The 18,436-nt window shown below is 42.0% G+C and overlaps 1 protein-coding gene across 1 annotated transcript in view; it reads left to right on the top strand.

The window, feature by feature from the left end:
- LOC137367132 (G-protein coupled receptor family C group 6 member A-like) overlaps positions 1-18,436 on the top strand; it is a 48,599-nt gene that overhangs the window by 2,898 nt on the left and 27,265 nt on the right. The window contains exons 2-3 of the mRNA XM_068028571.1: positions 6,353-6,478; positions 14,047-14,350. Coding sequence (XP_067884672.1) covers positions 6,353-6,478; positions 14,047-14,350 — 430 coding nt within the window. The remainder of the gene's footprint in view (positions 1-6,352; positions 6,479-14,046; positions 14,351-18,436) is intronic.

The following is an 18,436-nucleotide window of genomic DNA, read 5'->3' as shown; positions in this document are numbered from 1 at the left end:
GGAACATGCTGGTCCTGGATTCTAATCAGCTGACGTTTGAAAGACTCCCAGATGTCAGATGTTGATTTACCCTCAAACAGCCGCCCCCAATCTAAATTCTTCAGTTCCTGCCTAATATTGTTATAATTAGCCTTCCCCCAATTTAGCACCTTCACCAGAGGACTACTCTTATCCTTATCCACAAGTACCTTAAAACTTATGGAATTATGGTCACTGCTCCCGAAATGTTACTCCACTGAAACTTCGACCACCTGGCCGGGCTCATTCCCCAATACCAGGTCCAGAATGGCCCCATCCCTAGTTGGACTATCTATATGTTTCAAGAAGCCCTCCTGGATACTTCTCACAAATTCTGCCCCATCCAAGCCCCTAGCACTAAGTGAGTCCCAGTCAATATTGGGGAAGTTAAAATCACCCACCACTACAACCCTGTTACCTTTACATCTTTCCAAAATCTGTCTACATATCTGCTCCTCTACCTCCCGCTGGCTGTTGGGAGGCCTGTAGTAAACCCCCAACATCGTGACTGCAGTAAAATTAAAGTCAATGGGGTTTGGGGAAAACTCTCCACTGGCTGAAGTCATACCTAGCACAAAGGAAGGTGATTGTTATTGTAGGAAGCCAATCATCTCAGCCTTGGGACATTGCTACAGAGATTCCACTGCGGAGCATCCTAGCCCAAGTTCTCTTCAGCTGCTCCCTGCATCATAAGGTCAGAAATAGGGCAGTTTGCTGAATATTATCTTTGCCAGCTCCATTTGCAATTCCCCAGATAACAAATGAATCCATGCCTGAATGCAGCAATAGCTGGACAATATCCAGGCTTAGGCTGAAAGGTGCAAACTGACTTTTGTGCTGCACAAATGTCAGACAATGGACATTTTCAACAAAAGAGAGTCTAACCATCTCCCACTGACATTCAATGGCATTACTATCACTGAGACTTCCACAATCAACAACAATCAACGTACCCCTTTACCTTACTTTTGTAGATCTCACTAAGGCATTTAACACCATCGGCAGAGCAGGGCTCGACAAGATTTTGGGAAAAATTGTCTGTCCACCGAAGCTCCTCAGTCTCATCCACTCCTTCCATGATAACATGCACTGCATTGTACAGTTTGATGGCTCCACTTCGGACAGTTTCAGAGTGAAGAATGTAGTGAAACAGGGTTGTGTCCTAGCTCCCACTCTGTTTGGCATCTTCTTCTCTATACTCCTGATCTTCACCTTCCCTACAGAAATGGAAGGAGTCTACTTGCACACTAGGTCAGACAGCAAGCTCTACAATCTATCAAGGCTGAAAACGAAGACAAAAACACATCATGTCCTGATCAGAGAACTCCTCGTGGCTGATGATGCTGTGCTAGTCGCTCCAACAAAAACTCAGCTACAAAGACTCATGGACTGTCTCTCCCTTGCCTGTAACTTGTTCTCCTTGACTATAAGCACCAAGAAAACTGTGGTCATGGGCCAAGGTGTTGCATTTCCATCCCTGATCACACTAAATAGCACCCACTGGAAGTGGTTAGCAAATTCTCTTACCTTAGGTCCATGGTGACAGACAATCTGTCTCTTGATGCAGAGCACGATACACGCATAGGGAAAGCAGCTACCACCTTTGGCCAACTTGCGAAACGCGCATGGGATAACACCAAGCTGACCCTTAGGATCAAGATGATGGTTTATAAGGCCTGCATTTTCAACACCTTGCTAACTAGGAGTAGGTCATTCAGCCCATTGAGCCTCCCCCACCATTCAATACGACCATGGCTCATCATCCACTTCAATGCCTTTTTCCCACTCTATCCTCATATCCCCTTATGTCATTGGTATTTAGAAATCTGCCAACCTCTGCTTTAAACATATTCAATGATTGAGCTTCCACAGCCCTCTGGGGTAGAGAATTCCAAAGATTCACAACCGTCTGCATAAAGAAATTTCTCCTCATCTTGTGGCTTCCCCCTTATTTTGAAATTGTATGCCCTGGTTCTAGACTCCCCAACCGAGGAAGCATCTTAGCTGCATCTACCCTGTCTATCTCTTTAAGTATTTTGTAGGTTTCAATGAGATCACCTCTCATTCTTCGAAACTCTAGACTATACAGGCCCAGTTTCCCAATCTCTCTTCATAAGACAGTCCCACCATCCCAAGAACAAGTCTGGTGAATCTTCGTTGCACTCCCTCTATGGCAATAATATCCTTCCTAAGGTAAGGGGACCAAAACTGCACAAAGTACTCCAGGTGCGGTCTAACTAAGGTTCTATAAAATTGAAACAAGACTTCATTACTCCTGTACTGAAATCTTCTTGCAATAAAGGCAAACATACCATTAGCCATCTTAATTGCTTGCTGTACCTAAATGTTGGCTCTCAGTGACTTATCGACAAGGACACAAAGGCCCTTTTGTACATCTACACTTTCTAATCTCTTATCATTTAAGAAATACTCTGTACATCTATTCGTCCTACTAAATTGGATAACCTCACATTTTTCCACATTATATCCCATTTGTCACGTTCTTGTCCACTCACTAAGTCTGTCCAAATCCCCTTGAGGCCGGTTTGCATCTTCCTCACAACACACATCCCCGCCTAGTTTTGTGTCATCTGCGAACTTGGAAATATTACATTTGGTCTCCACATCCAAATCATTGATATATATTGTGAACTGCTGGGGCCCAAGCACTGATCCCTGCAGTAACCCATTAGTCACAGCCCGCCAATACGAGAATGACCCGTTTATTCCTACTGTTGTGCCTGTTAACCAATCCTAAATCCATGCCAGTATATTACCTCCTATCCCATGTGCTTTAATTTTGCTGACCAATCTCCTATGGGAGGACTTTATCAAAAGCCTTCTGGAAATCCAAGTATACCACATCCACCGACTCCCCTTTATCAATTCTGTTAGCAACATCCTCAAAAAACTCCAACAGGTTTATCAAACATGATTTCCCATTCATAAATCCATGTTGACTATGCCCAATCAGATCATTATTATCCAAGTGTCCATTTTTCACATCCTTTAGAATAGATTCTAGCATTTTCCCAACAACTGATGTAAGGCTAACAAGTCTGTAATTCCCTATTTTTTCTCTCCCTTCCTTCTAAAATAGTGGGGTAATTTTGCTACATTCCAATCTGCAGAAACCGTTCCACAATCTGTAGACTTTTGGAAGATGATCACCAATGCATCCACTATCTCCATAGCTACGTCTTTCAACACCCTGGGATGTAGAACATCAGATCTTGGGGACTTATCAAACTTCAGCCCCATTAATTTCTCCAATACAACCTTCTTACTAACCCTAATTCCCTTCAATTCCTCATTCTCCCTAATCCCTTGGATCTCTTAATTCTGGGAGATTTCTTGTATCTTCCTCAGTGAAGACAGACACAAAGTAATCATTTAGCTTCTCTGTCATTTCTCTATTCCCCATTATAAATTCTCCTGACTCTGCCTGTAATGGACTCACATTTGTCTTAGCCAAACGTTTTCTTTTTACATGCCTATAGAAGATTTTGCAGTCTGATTTTATGTTTTTTGCTAGTTCACATTCATATTCTATTCTCCCTTTCTTTATCAGTTTCTTCATCCTCCTTTTCTGTATTTTAAAATCCTCAGGTTTACTACTATTTCTGGCAACTTTATAGGTGATTTCTTTTAATCTTATATAATCTTTAACTTTCTTTTGTTAGCCACAGTTGACTGCCTTTACTCTTGGGGTTTTTGTGCCTTGAAGGAATGTATAGTGTCTGTAAACTATGAAATATATCCTCAAAGACTATCCAAATAATGTACTATCATACCTTTTAATGTATTTTCCCAATCCACCTCAGGCAATTTGCCCCTCATACCTTCATTATTTCCTTTGTTCAGATTTAACACTCTACCTCACTTTCAAACATAATGTAATATTCTTTCATATTATGGTCACTCATCCCTAAAGGTTCTTTTACAACAAGATTATTAATTGGCCCTTTCTCATTGCATAATACTAGATCTAAAATAGCCTGTTCTGTAGTAGGTTCCTCAACATGCTGCTCTAGAAAATCATCCCTAACACACTCCAGAAACTTGTCCTCCATAGCATTAGTGCACTCAAGTTGCAAATATCTGAAAGGAGCCAGACGCATAAAAGTTCATCGTCATGGACACCTTTGAGGCCACTAGCAATGTGGTCCTTGCTCTGCTCTGAGGTTGCAGTTGTGGTTCTAGCATTTGGTAGGTTTCAGTGAGACGATCCTTAGCAAAGTTCAGATGTTGCACACATAGTTCTATGCTGAGGTTCAGGTAGGAGAATTGCTCCCTGAACACCAAGAGCAGATGTGGCCTCCTGCTGAGAGTCTTTCTTCCCTTCCTCCACCTCCCTCTTCAGCAGCTCGTCCTGCTCTGTATAGTCTCTGCTCATTCTCCCAGTCATGCTGTATTCCAAAGGGAATGCCTACGACTGCATCCATGACTGGGAGCAGACTGGTTTGTGCAGAAGCTTTCAGCCACACTGCTTCCTGTATACTCTTGCAACTTGAAAGAACTATAGAAAGCACCAAACACCTATTGATTTGAAAGAACAACCAGAAGAAATCAACCAGCAACTAACCTGCTTCCTGCTACTGAATGCATATTCAGCTGTGCAAGGTTAAAAGATAGCATTAGCTGGAGCCTTAAGCTCCAAAATGGCACCCCAGCATCAAATCAGCATTGCATGCTGATTGACATCATGATTTGCCTGCTCTGTGTACTTCCAGCAGACGTTAGCTGTATGTGTGGTAACACCTTCATTATTATGGGGTCCAGATGGATTTGTGCGCAGGTGCATCGGATGCCATTTTGGTCCCCAAATGGCACATGTAGGGCCCATAAAAAGGCGCTACTGAACCCAATTTCATGCCCGAAGAGTCTAGGTAAGGTGGAAGGCACAAGGGGATCTATGAGATCCACAGATCATTAAAAGTAGCAACGCAGGTCATAAAGAGTGCAAACAAACCATTTCTAAAGGAATACAATTCAAAAGCAGAGAAATTATGTTAGACTTATTTAGAACCTTGGTTAGACCACACTTAGAGAACTGTGCACATTTCTGGCCTCCATATTATAAAAATGATATAGAAGTACAGAAGAAAGTCATAAAAAGATTCACAAGGAATGGTACCAGAACTGAGAGGTTGTAACTATCAGGAAAGACAGGCTGTGGCTTTTTTCTCTAGAGAAGACTGAGAGGTGACATGATAGAGGTCTTTAAAATTATGAAGGGGTTTGATAGGGTAGACGTAGAGAAGATGTATCCACTTGTGAGGGAGTTCAAAATTAGGGATCATGAATTTTAGTCACCGCTAAGTCCAATAAAAAATTCAGAAGAACTGATTTTCCCCAAAGAGTGGTTAGAATGTGGAACTCACTACCACATGGAGTAGTTGAGGTGATTAGCATATATGCATTTAAGAGGAAGCTACATAACTACATGAGGAAGAAAGGAATAAAAGGATATGTTGATAGCATGTGATGAAGTAAGGTTGGGAGGAGACTCGTATGGAGCGTGAACACCGACATTGACCTGTTGGGCTGAATGGCCTGTGCCAGTGCTGTAAGTTCTATGTAATTTTGACTTTAACTTCAATGAAAGTGAATCAAGGGTCATATATGATGGTTAATATTGGCTCAAAGTCACAATTAGCCCCATGGAGTCAATTTTCATAAAGCAGCCTGAACTTGACTTAAAAACAACACCTAGTATAAAGGTCAAGTAAATAAATGCCTGTTAGGGATCCTCTCCTCTCCATAGAGGTGGAACTTCAGCGACCTTTGGCAACGTCAGCCCTGAGCCCGGTACTGAATTGATCTCATTTTAACAATATGTGGCCTGACCCAAAATTCCTAATCATAAAAACATCCCTTTAAAAACAATTGTGTCGCACATTTAAGAGGAAGCTGTTTAAAGTACAGTTTTACTTCCTTAGGAAATTGTAGAGAATGCTTTATATGCCTGACTTCATAAATATAATTGTGTATAATGGCATTGAAGTATTCTGAGTTATTGACTTCCAGTCTACATGGTTTCAAAAAGCATGTAGTTGTATTTGCCTCAAAATAATCAGAAGCAAATAGAAAGCAGGTTGGGATTTGTTCTTTCAGAAACAGGAAGGATGATAATTAAACCCTCCCTATATCTAGATAGAGCAATATTTCTAAACGTATTGTGTGCGACAGAAGTTATCCCCATACCTCTTAAGTGACTGTTTATGTTCTCTATAATTGTAAAAATTTTTAAACTGTTAAAACCCACGAGAAAGATGTCACCCTTGCCTGTCACACTTATTGTTTCATTCCTTATATTTTACCACTCAGTCAGACTATGTGATGTCCCTGATGGTATTGTAGCAGCCAGATCTCCAGGAGACATCATCATCGGAGGACTCTTTCCAGTCCATGAAAAGGTGGAAAACTTGGCTCAGCCTGGACAACGGCACTGCTCAGGGTAAGTAAGTGTTTCTTCCCATGACACTACTTATGGTGACTCGGATAGACTATTTTAAAACCATACCATATGATATCGTATAACACACAATATATTATTATATACAGCAACAATAACTTTCATTTACTTAACACTTTTAATGTGGCAAACCATCCCAAGACACTTCACAGGAGTGATTATCGGGCAAAATTTGACACCAAGCCACATACAACACATTAGGACAGGCAAAAGCTTAGTCAAAGAGGTAGGTTTTAAGGAGCGAATTAAAGGAATGAGGAAATTAAAGAGGCAGAGAGATCTATGGAAGGATTTCCAGAGTTTAGGGCCTATGCAACTAAAAGCACAGCCACCTTATAGAAGAGTGATGAAAATCAAGGAAGTACAAGAAGATAGAATTGGAGTAAAGCAAAGATTTTGGGGGAGTTGTATGAGGAGATTACAGAGATAGGGAGGGGTAATTTGAACATAAGGATGAGAGTTTTAATATCAAGGCAATGCCAATGTAGATCAGCGAGCCCAGGGCCGATGGTTAAAGAGGACTCAGAATGCATAAGGACACGGGCAGCAGAGTTTCTGATGAGCTGAAGTTTATGGAGGTTGGAAGATGGGAGACCAGCCAGGAGCGCATTTGGAATAGTTAAGTTTAGAGGTAACAAAGGCACAGATGAGGGTTTCCGCAGTAGATGAGCTGAGGTGAGGTGAAACAGGTGATGTAACGGAGGTGGAAGTAGGTGATCATAGTGATGGAGTGGTCGGAGGTTCATCGCTTGTTCAAAGACTGTTATGATCGGCAATAGACACTGTATTAATATGTAAGTCGACCGCATGTCATGTTGCTCAAGGACGAAGGTAAATAGTCTCTCATGCAGTAAAATTTTCTCTGCTTCTTTCCTGCAGCCTAATTCTGGCTGTTTCTCTCTCTCTGTTATTCTGTTTGCGTTGTATTTTTTTTCTGTCTATGCTTGGTTTTCACACAACATTATCATTATGGTGTCTGAGGGACCAATGTTCTTGGCCTTCTTCAGGCCCGACTTCAGCAATTGAAGTGTGCTATGTCTGTCCAAGCCAAGCTGCAGCCGGTTTTGATTTCATGGACATTAGTTTTACTGGAAATTATGGCAAGCAAATGGAGCCCAACTACTGTCGGAATCTGATATTTGGGTTGCTGCTGAAAGCCCCAAGCCTCTAAGTAGAGGTGCTGTCATGGTCCCTGACCTGCCTCAGTAGTGCCCACCTCTCCCGGTGGGACTGCGGAGGCTCCAGAGCTGCTGGCCATCTGATTGGGCTGACAGAATCAAGAGACTGCCTACCATCATTAATAGGATGGTGAGCACGAAGGTGACCAATTAGGAGGCCGCCTCCCAGAAGATTGTCGGGCCGGTCTCGCTGCCAGCAAGTGAGGGCTCGGGATCCCCATTTGGTCCTGACGTGGGGTCCTGAAGCCCACAGGAAAATTCTGCCCATTGCTTCTTTGTAAAGTTAAGGTCATAGAGCCATACAGTCATCTGCAGCAGAGAAGCAGACCATTAAGCCCATCGAGTCCATGCCGGTTCTCCACGGAGCAGTCCAGTCAGTCCCATTCTCCCGCTCTATCCCTGTAGCCCTGCAAGTGTATTTCCTTCAAGTGCCCATCCAATTTCCTTGCAAAATCATTGATTGTCTCTGCTCCCGCAATCCTTGTGGGCACAGAGTTCCAGGTCAGAGTCACAGAGGTAGGAGAAGCTCTCCTTGAAGACCCTCTGTAAGAATGGTTTCCTGCACAATACCCTCCTTCACTCTCTTCTCCAAGCTGCACAATTTATTTCCTGTCTTCACTGTTCCCCCACCTCCTTCAGCCCCAAAGATTGCCCTATCAGACCACCCATGACATTTCCAGTCAATGTGTCACAGCAACAAGCAAATGCTGCAGACCAGCAAAGGGACAAATCATTTAAACAAGGGAATAAATAAGGTACAAGATGAGCAAACAACTGAAAATCCTTTCTTAGGAGAAATACAAGGAGCAAATGAAAATTACTGGTCAGCAGATATCATGGGAGGAGAAAACAGAATTAGCTTTAAGTTAGACACAGGAGCTGTTCTATCAGATAAGGAACCATGGCTTAAAAAAAGGAAGCTTTAGAACAATAAACAAGAAGCTATATGGGCCTAGAGGCATAGAGCTGAAACTTATAGGGGAACTGAGAACGACTTTACAATATAAGAATAAAGAGATTCCCAAACGCTGTATATTATTAAGAATTAGAGCTGTTCATTAATCAGCAGGAAGACATGTGTCGACCTACAACTGATATGTAGGGTAGAAGAAATTAAGGGACAAGAGAAGCAGCCAAGAGACTTTAGGGCTGAATTCCCGAAGCTATTTAGAGGATTGGGAAAATTGAAAACAGAATATCACATCACTCTGAGAAAACAGGGAGAACCAGTGTGTTTATTCATACCAAGAAAGATCCCGCACCCACTCCTGAAAAAGGGTAAAAAAGAAATAGAAGCAATGGAGAACCAAGAAGTGATACTAGGAATAATTAAACCAACTAGATGGTGTTCTGGTATGGTTCCAGTAAAGAAACCAAATGGATCCATAAGAATCTGTGTAGACCTCATTCAACTTAATAAAGCAGTGGAGAGAGAGATCCACCCAATAGCATCAGTGGATGAAAGTTTGGCAAAACTGGGACAAAGCTCCATATTTATGAAATTAGATGCAAACAGTGCATTTTAGCAGTTGCCTTTGGATGAAAAATCTAAATTGTTGACAACATTTATAACATCACTTGGAAGATTCTGATTCAAGATAACCACTTGGTAAGATGTCAGCATCTGAGATCTTTCAGGCAACGATGTCAAGATCCTGGAAGGTTTTGAGGAGATAATCTGTCACACGAATGACATCCTAATTCATGGAACAAACCAGAAAGAACACAACATAAGGATAAGAGCAGTATTGCAAAGACTAGAAGAAGCAGTTCTCACATTGAATGAGATGTGTGTATTTTTGCAACCAACAGTGAGATTCCTTGGTCACATAATTGATGGGTCAGACATCAAGGCAGATCTGCAGAAGACGAAGGCAATAAAAGATTTCCCAGAACTGAAGAACATAACAACTACAAAGATACATGGGAATGGTGAATCAGGTCGGGAACTTCTTACCAATTTTAGCTACTATAAATGAGCCTTTGCGACAACTGCTAAAGAGCAGTAATATCTCGTGTTGGGGAGAAAGCCAGAAAAAATCCTTTGAGAAAATCAAAGAGATGTTAACTTCGTCAGAGGTGTTAGCACACTATGATCCAGAGCTAATGACCATAATTGTGGCAGATGCATTAGCAACAGGATTAGTTGCAGTCTTGTTTCAAATCCAGACAGAGGAAGATGCAGACCTTTGTATTTTGCTTCTCGTTTGTTAACTGAAACCAAACAGAGATATGCAGTTATTGAGAAGGAAACGTTGACAGCAACATGGGCATGCAAAACACTTTTGAACTACTTATAGGGCTTCAAGTTTAAGATTGAAACTGACCACAAACCACTTGTGCTGTTGTTGAATTCAAAAGAGCTAGCAAAGTTACCTCCAGAGTTACAAAGATTTCAACAAAGACTAATGAGGAATAATACAACAACTGAATATGTTCCAGGGAAACAGCAGATGCATTATCAAGAGCGACAATTGAGACCTGAAGAAAGAGATGTCTTACTTCTGGAGGAAGTAGAAATCTTTGCTTTAACAATAAAAGAGAATTTACTGGCAAAAGCTAAAAACTGACTGAAATCAGAAACTTGCAGAAAGAAGACGAGGTATGCGATAGAATAACAGAATATTGTCAAAATCGTTGGCCAGAATATATGACATATAACCCGGTTTTAAAGAAATATCATGAGCACAGGAGTCATCTGAGTATTATGGACGATTTGCTCGTCTATGACAAAAGATTAGTCATCTTTTAAGATTGGATATCTTGTAGAAATTACACCAAGGCCATTTAGCAATCATTAAATGTATAGCAATAACCAGAAACACAGTATGGTGGCCTGGTATATCAAAAGAGATTGAAAAAATTATATCCAGATGTATCACATGTGCTACTACAAGACAAGAGGTGAGAGAGCCACTCATGTCATCTTTGTTTCCGCCCAGACCATGGGAGCGTCTAGGAATGGATTTTATTGAGCATAAAGGGAAGATATGCCTTATTGTCATTGACTATTCCTCGAGATGGGTTGAAGTTAAGCCACTATATGGCCAGAGTTCAGAGGCTGTGATCAGAACTTTGAGAGAAATTTTTGCTACACATGGCATTCCAGATATTGTGATATCTGACAATGGGCCGCAATTTGTGAACAAAAGTTTCAAAGAGTTTACTAAAACATTCGGATTTGTTCATGTCACCAGTTCATCGAGGTACCCTCAGGCCAATGGCGAAGCAGAGAGAGGTGTATGAACTGTGAACATGTTATTGAAGAAAAATTAAGATTTTCAACTGGCACAGTTAACCTATCGATCTACATCACTTCAGAATAGGTTAGCCTCGTGCGAATTGTTAATGGGAAGAAGATTGAAGACACAACTTCCTATTCTCCCAAGTATACTAAAGCCACAAATTAATGCAGAAGACTTGGAAAAAGTGAGGGAGAGAGAGCAGTCAATTCAAGCTGAGAGTTATGATAGACGCTACAGAATGAGAAATCTGCTAGACTTCCAACCTGGAGAAACAGTTTGGGTTAATGACCAGAGTTGTTATGAAGAAGTGATAGAGAAATCACCATATCCAAGATCATACATTGTCCAGACTGATCAGGGGACAATAAGAAAGAACAGAAGATCATTGGTTCTGGCACCGCAGAGAAACAAATGGAAGAAAGACAAGAGAATCAGTCATCAGAGAGAGTTGATGAACTGGTGATGCTGCAGTCAACAGAGAACCCTGAAGACAACAGGAATAGAGAACTGGAGTCATCAAATAGTTCCACTCAAATACAAGAAAGTGGGGAGGAGGAACTAAAAGACTCAAAACCCCAAACATCTTCAAGTGAAAGGAGAAGGTGTTGCAGCAGAGTCCTGAAAACGCCACAGTGTTACTTAACCTGACGAATGAAGTCAGAGACTTGGGGGGAGATATGGTATAATGTGATATAGGTTGTTGCTGGGTAGATTATGTAAATAGACTGTAGGCATCATTATAGGATGTGATGTCACAGATTGTACAGAACCTCATGTGAGGAGTATTGTAGTGGAAGCCATAGATGCTAAACATTGGTAAATAAATTCCAGTTACCTTAACCCACAGACTAATGTCTTTATTCGGTACAAAGAGTATAGTAACCCAGATATTACAGTATGGAGTGAATGACCCATTTAAATAGCATTGCTGCAGGGCTGTTGTTGCATGTTAGCACAATGAGAGTTTATCATATGGTGAGTCTGGCGCTGGGAGTCCCACTTTCACAAAAGCATTCTCCAATGAGTATAGGACCCAATTTAAATATTATAATGAAGTTCTTTAATAGTTCCAGCATTCGCCTCGGATGCCTGTGGAGGAGTCTGATCCAATATGGTGGCCAGCGCACTACCAGCAAGGAATGAGTGTGTGTATGCTGTATCCCATATAGGACCTTACACCTGTAAAACCATCACAGAACAATCGAATTTTCAGCTCAAGGTTTTTAATTGTATAGTTTGTTGATGCTGGCTTAATCCCATGGGACCAGCACCACATAGAGGAATGGAGGAGGGAGAAAATAATGTCTTTCTGAAAAGATTAGCCATTGAGTAGTATATTCGCTGACATATAAAGCAACTGAAATTAATGCTAATATATCAGACATCAACCTGGACCCATCAACTTGCATCTTTGGGTTTTAAAAGATGTAGTTGCAGAGATAATGGATGCATTGGTTTTGATCTTCCAGAATTCCTTACATTCTAGAACAGTTCCCATGGATTGGAAAGCAGCAAACATAACTTTGCTATTTAAGAAAGGAGGAAGAGAGAAAACAGGGAACTGTGGACCAGTGAGCCTAACATCAGGAGTAGGCAAAATGCTAGAAAGAGATTGTAAGAGGGCACTTCGAAAATCAGAATATGATTAGGCACAGTCAACACAGATTTATGAAAGGGAAATTGTGTTTGACAAATCATGATGAGGATGTAACTAGAATGATGGATAAGGGGGAAATGAGTGGATGTATTATATTTGGATTTTTAAAAAGCATTCGATAAGGTGCCACACAAGAGGTTGTTACACAAAATTAGGACTCATGGGATTTGGGTTAATATATTAGCATGGACTGTGATTGGTCAATGGTCAGAAAACAGAGAGTAGGAATAAATGGGACATTTTCAGGCTGGCAGGCTGTAACTAGCAGGGTACTGCAAGAATCAGTACTTGAGCCTCAGTTATTTACAATCTATATAAATGACTTAGATGAGGGACCTGAGTGTAACGCATCCAAGTTTACTGACGATACAAAGTTAGGTGGAAAAGTAAGCAGTGAGGAGGATGCAAAGAGGTTGCAGAGAGATATAGACAGGTTGGGCAAGAACATGGCAGATTGAATACAATGTGGCAAAGTGTGAAGTTATCCACTTTGGTAGGAAAAATTAAGAAAATAATAATAATTTTGAATGGCGAGAGACTAGGAAATGTTAGCTCAGATGGACCTAGGTGTCGTTGTACATGAATCTCAGAATGTTAGCATTCAGGTACGACAAGCAATTAGGAAGCCAAATGGTACATTAGATTTTGTTACAAAGTGATTGAAGTATAGGAGTAAAGAAGACGTACTACAATAATACACAGCATTGGTGAGGCCACATCTGGAGTATTGTGTGCAGTTTTGGTCTCCTTAACTAAGGAAGGACAGGTATACCCTGGAGGGAGTGCAATGAAGGTTCACTGGACTTCCCGGGATGAGGGGATTGTCCAATGAGGAGAGATTGAGTAAACTAGGCTGATATTCCCTGGAGTTTAAAAGAATGAGAGGTGATCTAATTGAAATAAATAAAATTCTTAAGGGGCTTGACAGGATAATTGCTGAGAAAATGTTTTCCCCTGGCTGGGGCATTTAGAACATGGACTCACAGTCTCAGAAGAAGAGATCGGACATTTAAGACTAAGATGAGGAGAAATTTCTTCACTCAAAGGATTGTGGATCTTCAGACTTCTCTACCCCAGAGATCTGTGGATGCTCTGTTGTTCAGTATATGCAAGACAGAGATCGATAGAATTTTGGGTATCTAAGGGAATTAAAGGACATGGGGATAGTTTGGGAAGGTGGAATTGAGGTAGAAGAGTTTCATTTCAAGGAACATTAAATCAGAATGCTCAATGAGACAAATGGTTTAGACTTGGATTCACCTGGATATAAATGGTGCCCAGGTTATAATCTTAAAAAGGTAACACAAGAGTAAAGCCATGCCTCTACCACACACGTACATCGGGGAAATAGTGACCAATAAGGTATCTCTGAATAAGGTCTATTGTACAAATTCTCATATAGGATGTGACCCAAGAAACTATAAAAAAAAGCCTAAATATATGAGAGCCATCGTTCTTTTATTTTTGTAGGTTTGATGTACGAGGATTTGTACGAGCAAGTGCAATGATCCATACGGTTGAAATGATAAATAACTCTTCTCTGTTGCCTGGGGTAAGATTGGGTTATGAAATATATGACTCCTGCGCAGATCCCACAAAAGCCATAAAAGCAACTATGAGATTTCTGTCTGCATCTAACTCTACTGACAGCCATTTGGACGTGCGCTGCAGCTACTCTGATTACATTCCAGTTGTGAAGGCTGTTATAGGAGATGGTTATTCTGAAGTTACCATTCCAGTTGCCAGGATAATGAACCGTTACCTTGTGCCACAGGTAAGATCATGAAACAGAAAGTCACTCTTTAAAATAGAAAAGTGTGACTGATGTCAAAAGGCATTTTATATCATTTTGTACTACTGCTGTTTCAATTTAGGAGCTTCACAAATGAGCAGCGCCTATGATAACCCATGGTAACAATCGAGTGTTTTTGTCTATAACATATGAATTTTGTTTTCTTTGTACTACCTTCATAGCTTAAAATGGGTTCTTTTCAGAAAGATATCATCCTCAAAATGGCTTCTGCAACTGCATGGTGGGAGAATGATACTTATTACTTTAGCTCTGTATAAAGTATATGAAAGAAAGTTGACTTTCTAACAGACACAGGCATCTGGGAAAAGTTAATTACCAAATATGCCTAAGTGCGAGATACAATGGCCTGGATTTTAGCCTGGAGACAAGTTCTGTGCAGGGGCTGGGGGAGGAAGGGTGGCTGTTGTGAGGTCAGAAAATCTGGCAGAACAGATTTCCCAAAGTACTGCAGAATTTAACTGCAGGGCAGCTTTAAATTCTTTTTCTGCGACATTCCTGCCCATTGGCAGCCTGATTGACAGGCTGAAGCTACAAGTGCAGGTAGGTGTATTGGGGGAGTGTAAGAGATCAGCTTGAGGGCTGATGCAGAATGGGGCAGGGCTGTGGGGAAGTTTCCCAATCGCAGGGGATGGGGGGTCTGGATTGCGGGGTGAGGGGGGTAGTCACAATTTGCAGGATAGGTCACAATCACAGGGTGGGGCAGGGGGGTTGGCAGTGGGTGGGGGTCCATGGTGCTCAGGGAGGCTGTTGGTGATTGGGTGCTGTGATGGCGGTTGGATGAGTTTGAGTTTACAAAGAAAGAAAAACTGCATTGGGATAGCGTCTTTCATGATCACTGAACATCCCAAAGCGCTTTACAACCAATGAAGTACTTTTGAAGTGTTGTGATGTAGGAAACACAGCAGCCAATTTGCACAAAGCAAACTCCCACAAACAGCAATGTGATAATGACCAGATAATCTGTTTTTGTGATACTAACAGATAAATAGCAGCCAGGACAACAGGGTAACTCCCCTGCTCTTCTTTGAAATAATGTCATGGGATCTTTTAAGCCCACATGGGAGAGCAGACAAGGCATTGGTTTTAACATCTCATCTGAAAGATGGCACCTCTGACAGTGCAGCACTTCCTCAGTACTGCACTGGAATGTCAGCCTTTTATGCTCAGGACCTGGAGTGGGACTTGAACCCATAACCTTCCGACCTGGGCCTAGAGGAAGCATTTCTGCTCCTCCTGGCTTACAAGCAGTGCTGTAAAGGCACTTACCTCATGGATTCAGCCCTTCTCACCTCCTTTTTAGCTGCCGAGTTTCTCAAGGCCCGTGAAACCTGGCTGCCTATGGTTAAAAATAGAATCACTGTTAAAATGAAGGTGCACAGCCTTATTATAATATTTAAATGACCAAATCACTACCTGTGAACAGGTTGGTCATCCACCCCTCATCCCTCCTCTGTTAAAAGCAGAAGTGGGTGCGTTTGAGACGGGTTCAGTTGCTGTTTTGCAATTTAACCTCTAATAAAACCCCAACTCATCTGGTTTTGGGAGTTAAGATTCAGTCCAATGAATGTGTATCACTGGCCTATTGGTCAATGGTATAATCTAAATAAGATAGCCCGAGAATAAACTGCACTTTGCAGGTATTGTCTGCTGTTTTGAATGACTGAAATAAATGATAATTATCTTGTTTTGAAGTGATGCGGAAATTCAGTTATAGGACTGAATTTTCAGGTCCAACTGGCGGTGGGAACAGAGGCGGGCAGGGGATGAAAATACCGGTGCCAGCCGGCATGCTGGTTTCTATTCCTGGTGCTGGACAGTTTCACCAGGGTGGGAGAAAGGCGACCATGATACCCTGTCCGATCCATTAAGAAGGCCAATTAACATTGTTAAAGAGCTGATTGAGAGCATTTTTATGCAATGTTCTATTTTAGGACAACCATTGATCAGGCCATTGGGCTTCTGAAGATACGGTTCTGGTGCCTGGATCAGTCAGGTAGCGGCCTGCAGTGCACTACTACAAGGGTCTTTCTCATTGTGGTTGTCTGCTGCGCTCTGCATAACATGGCCCACCAGAGAGCTGTGGACCTTGAAAAGGGTGGAAGCCTGTAACAACATCAGAGGAAGAGAAGGTGCAGGGTATGGGACTGGAAGACCAAGAGGAAGAGGAGGGGGAGGATGCAGAACACCAAGGTGCCCTGGCTGAAGAGGGAGGTGGCTGGGCCCAGCGCGAGGCTTGAGGGTTTCGTGTGTCAGCTATCTCCATCCAGGCCTGCTTAGTCTGCATGGGTGGCATCTTCCTGCCACCCTCTGGGAACAGGACCTCCTTCCTCTCCTTTATGGCATTGACTAGGACCTCCAGGTCCACACCAGCAAATTGAGGGCGTGCCCTGCTCCAGGTTCCAGGCCTCTAGCTCTCCTGAGACATTAGAGGTTTCTCGGAATGTATGATCTTGGAAACTGACAGTGGATCAGTGAAACTACAGCCACAGTAATGGCTGCCAGGGTATGTTTAAATTGGGCCCGCTCTTGAGCAGTCCTGCCTCCATTCCCAGCCCCTGTGAAACCCATTCTCAGACCAGTTAAGGGGGTGCCCCAGTGAAACTCAGGGCCTGTGACTACTTCCCCCTCCGGGCCAGGTCCAGGATCCAGAAACACTCCCGACTTCAATTTCCCACCCCCGGAGGGAATATCCTACCCATGGAGTTTGTTGTCTGCTGTTCAAGTAAAGTAGTTGCATCTCATAGACAAACTTTTCAAAGGCAAGACTCATTCCAGTAGCTTTATGGATGTAAGAATCCGACACTTAGGGTGAACCAAGTACTTAACAGTTTAAGATACAAGAGAAGAGGATATGGAACTAACTGCAGAAAAGGAATTGGTTCACAAAAGAACTGAAGTTGAATGGCACACATCCTAGGATGCTGAAAGAGTCGGTCAAGGAGGCCCCTCAAACTGAGCTTTTTTTAGGCGCACAGGCACATCTTAAAAATTTTTACATTAAAAAATATTTAATTTACTAAGAAACTGACCACTGTACACCAATGAAACTAGTAAATGATTCTATACAGGTTTTTAAAGTCATTTTCAGTGATTTAAAATCAGGTTACTTACAGGTGCAGAACTAGACACTTATATTACAATGCTTTTTGGGATAAACCCATTTTCAGCTGATTTAATAAAACTAAAGGTTACCACCTTTAAATTCATTAATGAATATTTTAATGCAAATAAAAATAATAAGTGATTATGTTATATTATGCTGACCTCATGGAAGATTTTACATTTGTGATGATGCAAAATACATTTGGGTGGAAACGTAAACCATAAGCAGGCACGCAGGTGGCAGCTTGAGACTGAACGTGAGCTTGGGAATTCAGTGAGTGTGAGAGTTTGGTGCAGTGAGGGTGGAGGCGCTGCTCTGACCTTTTATGAAAAGGAGTGTCTGAGAAAAGGAGCTGGAGATCAGCAGCAAGACATGAGAGGTGAAGCCCAGAAGCATTATGGTGAGCAGGCAGTTGAGTGGTTGGTGATTTTTAAGTTTTTTTTCTCTCTCTAAATGGGGACAGTAGTTTAAACTGGTACTGGGGAGATTTTGGTATTACATTAAATTTATAGCTTAACTAGTTAAACCAATTGATGTAACTACAGATATTGTTGAGTGATATTTCTAAACCTAATTTGTTAAATTAGGTTGATGAGCTGGAGTCTGAGCTTTGGACACTGCGATGCATCAGGGAGGGGGGAAGTTACCTGGACACATTGTTCCAGAGGACAATCACACCCCCTTAGGCTAGGTACTTCTGATTTTGTCAGGGACGGGAGGATGTGACTGCAAGAGAAGCAGGTATGGGGATCCAGAAGTTAGCAATGGAGGAGTCTCAGCCCTTGCAATTCCATGTTCTTGCAGCTTGCGTGGATGAGAGCACGGACTGCAGGGAGGATGAGCAAACTGACCACGGCACCATTGTGCAGGGGGCTATTCAAGTGGAAGGAGATAAAAAGAATGTAGTAGTAGACAGTATAGTTAGGAGGATAGATACCATTCTC

Source organism: Heterodontus francisci, chromosome 3, assembly GCF_036365525.1.
Source record: "Heterodontus francisci isolate sHetFra1 chromosome 3, sHetFra1.hap1, whole genome shotgun sequence".
NCBI classification, from domain to species: domain Eukaryota; kingdom Metazoa; phylum Chordata; class Chondrichthyes; order Heterodontiformes; family Heterodontidae; genus Heterodontus; species Heterodontus francisci.
This window is presented reverse-complemented; position numbering and strand designations above follow the sequence as displayed.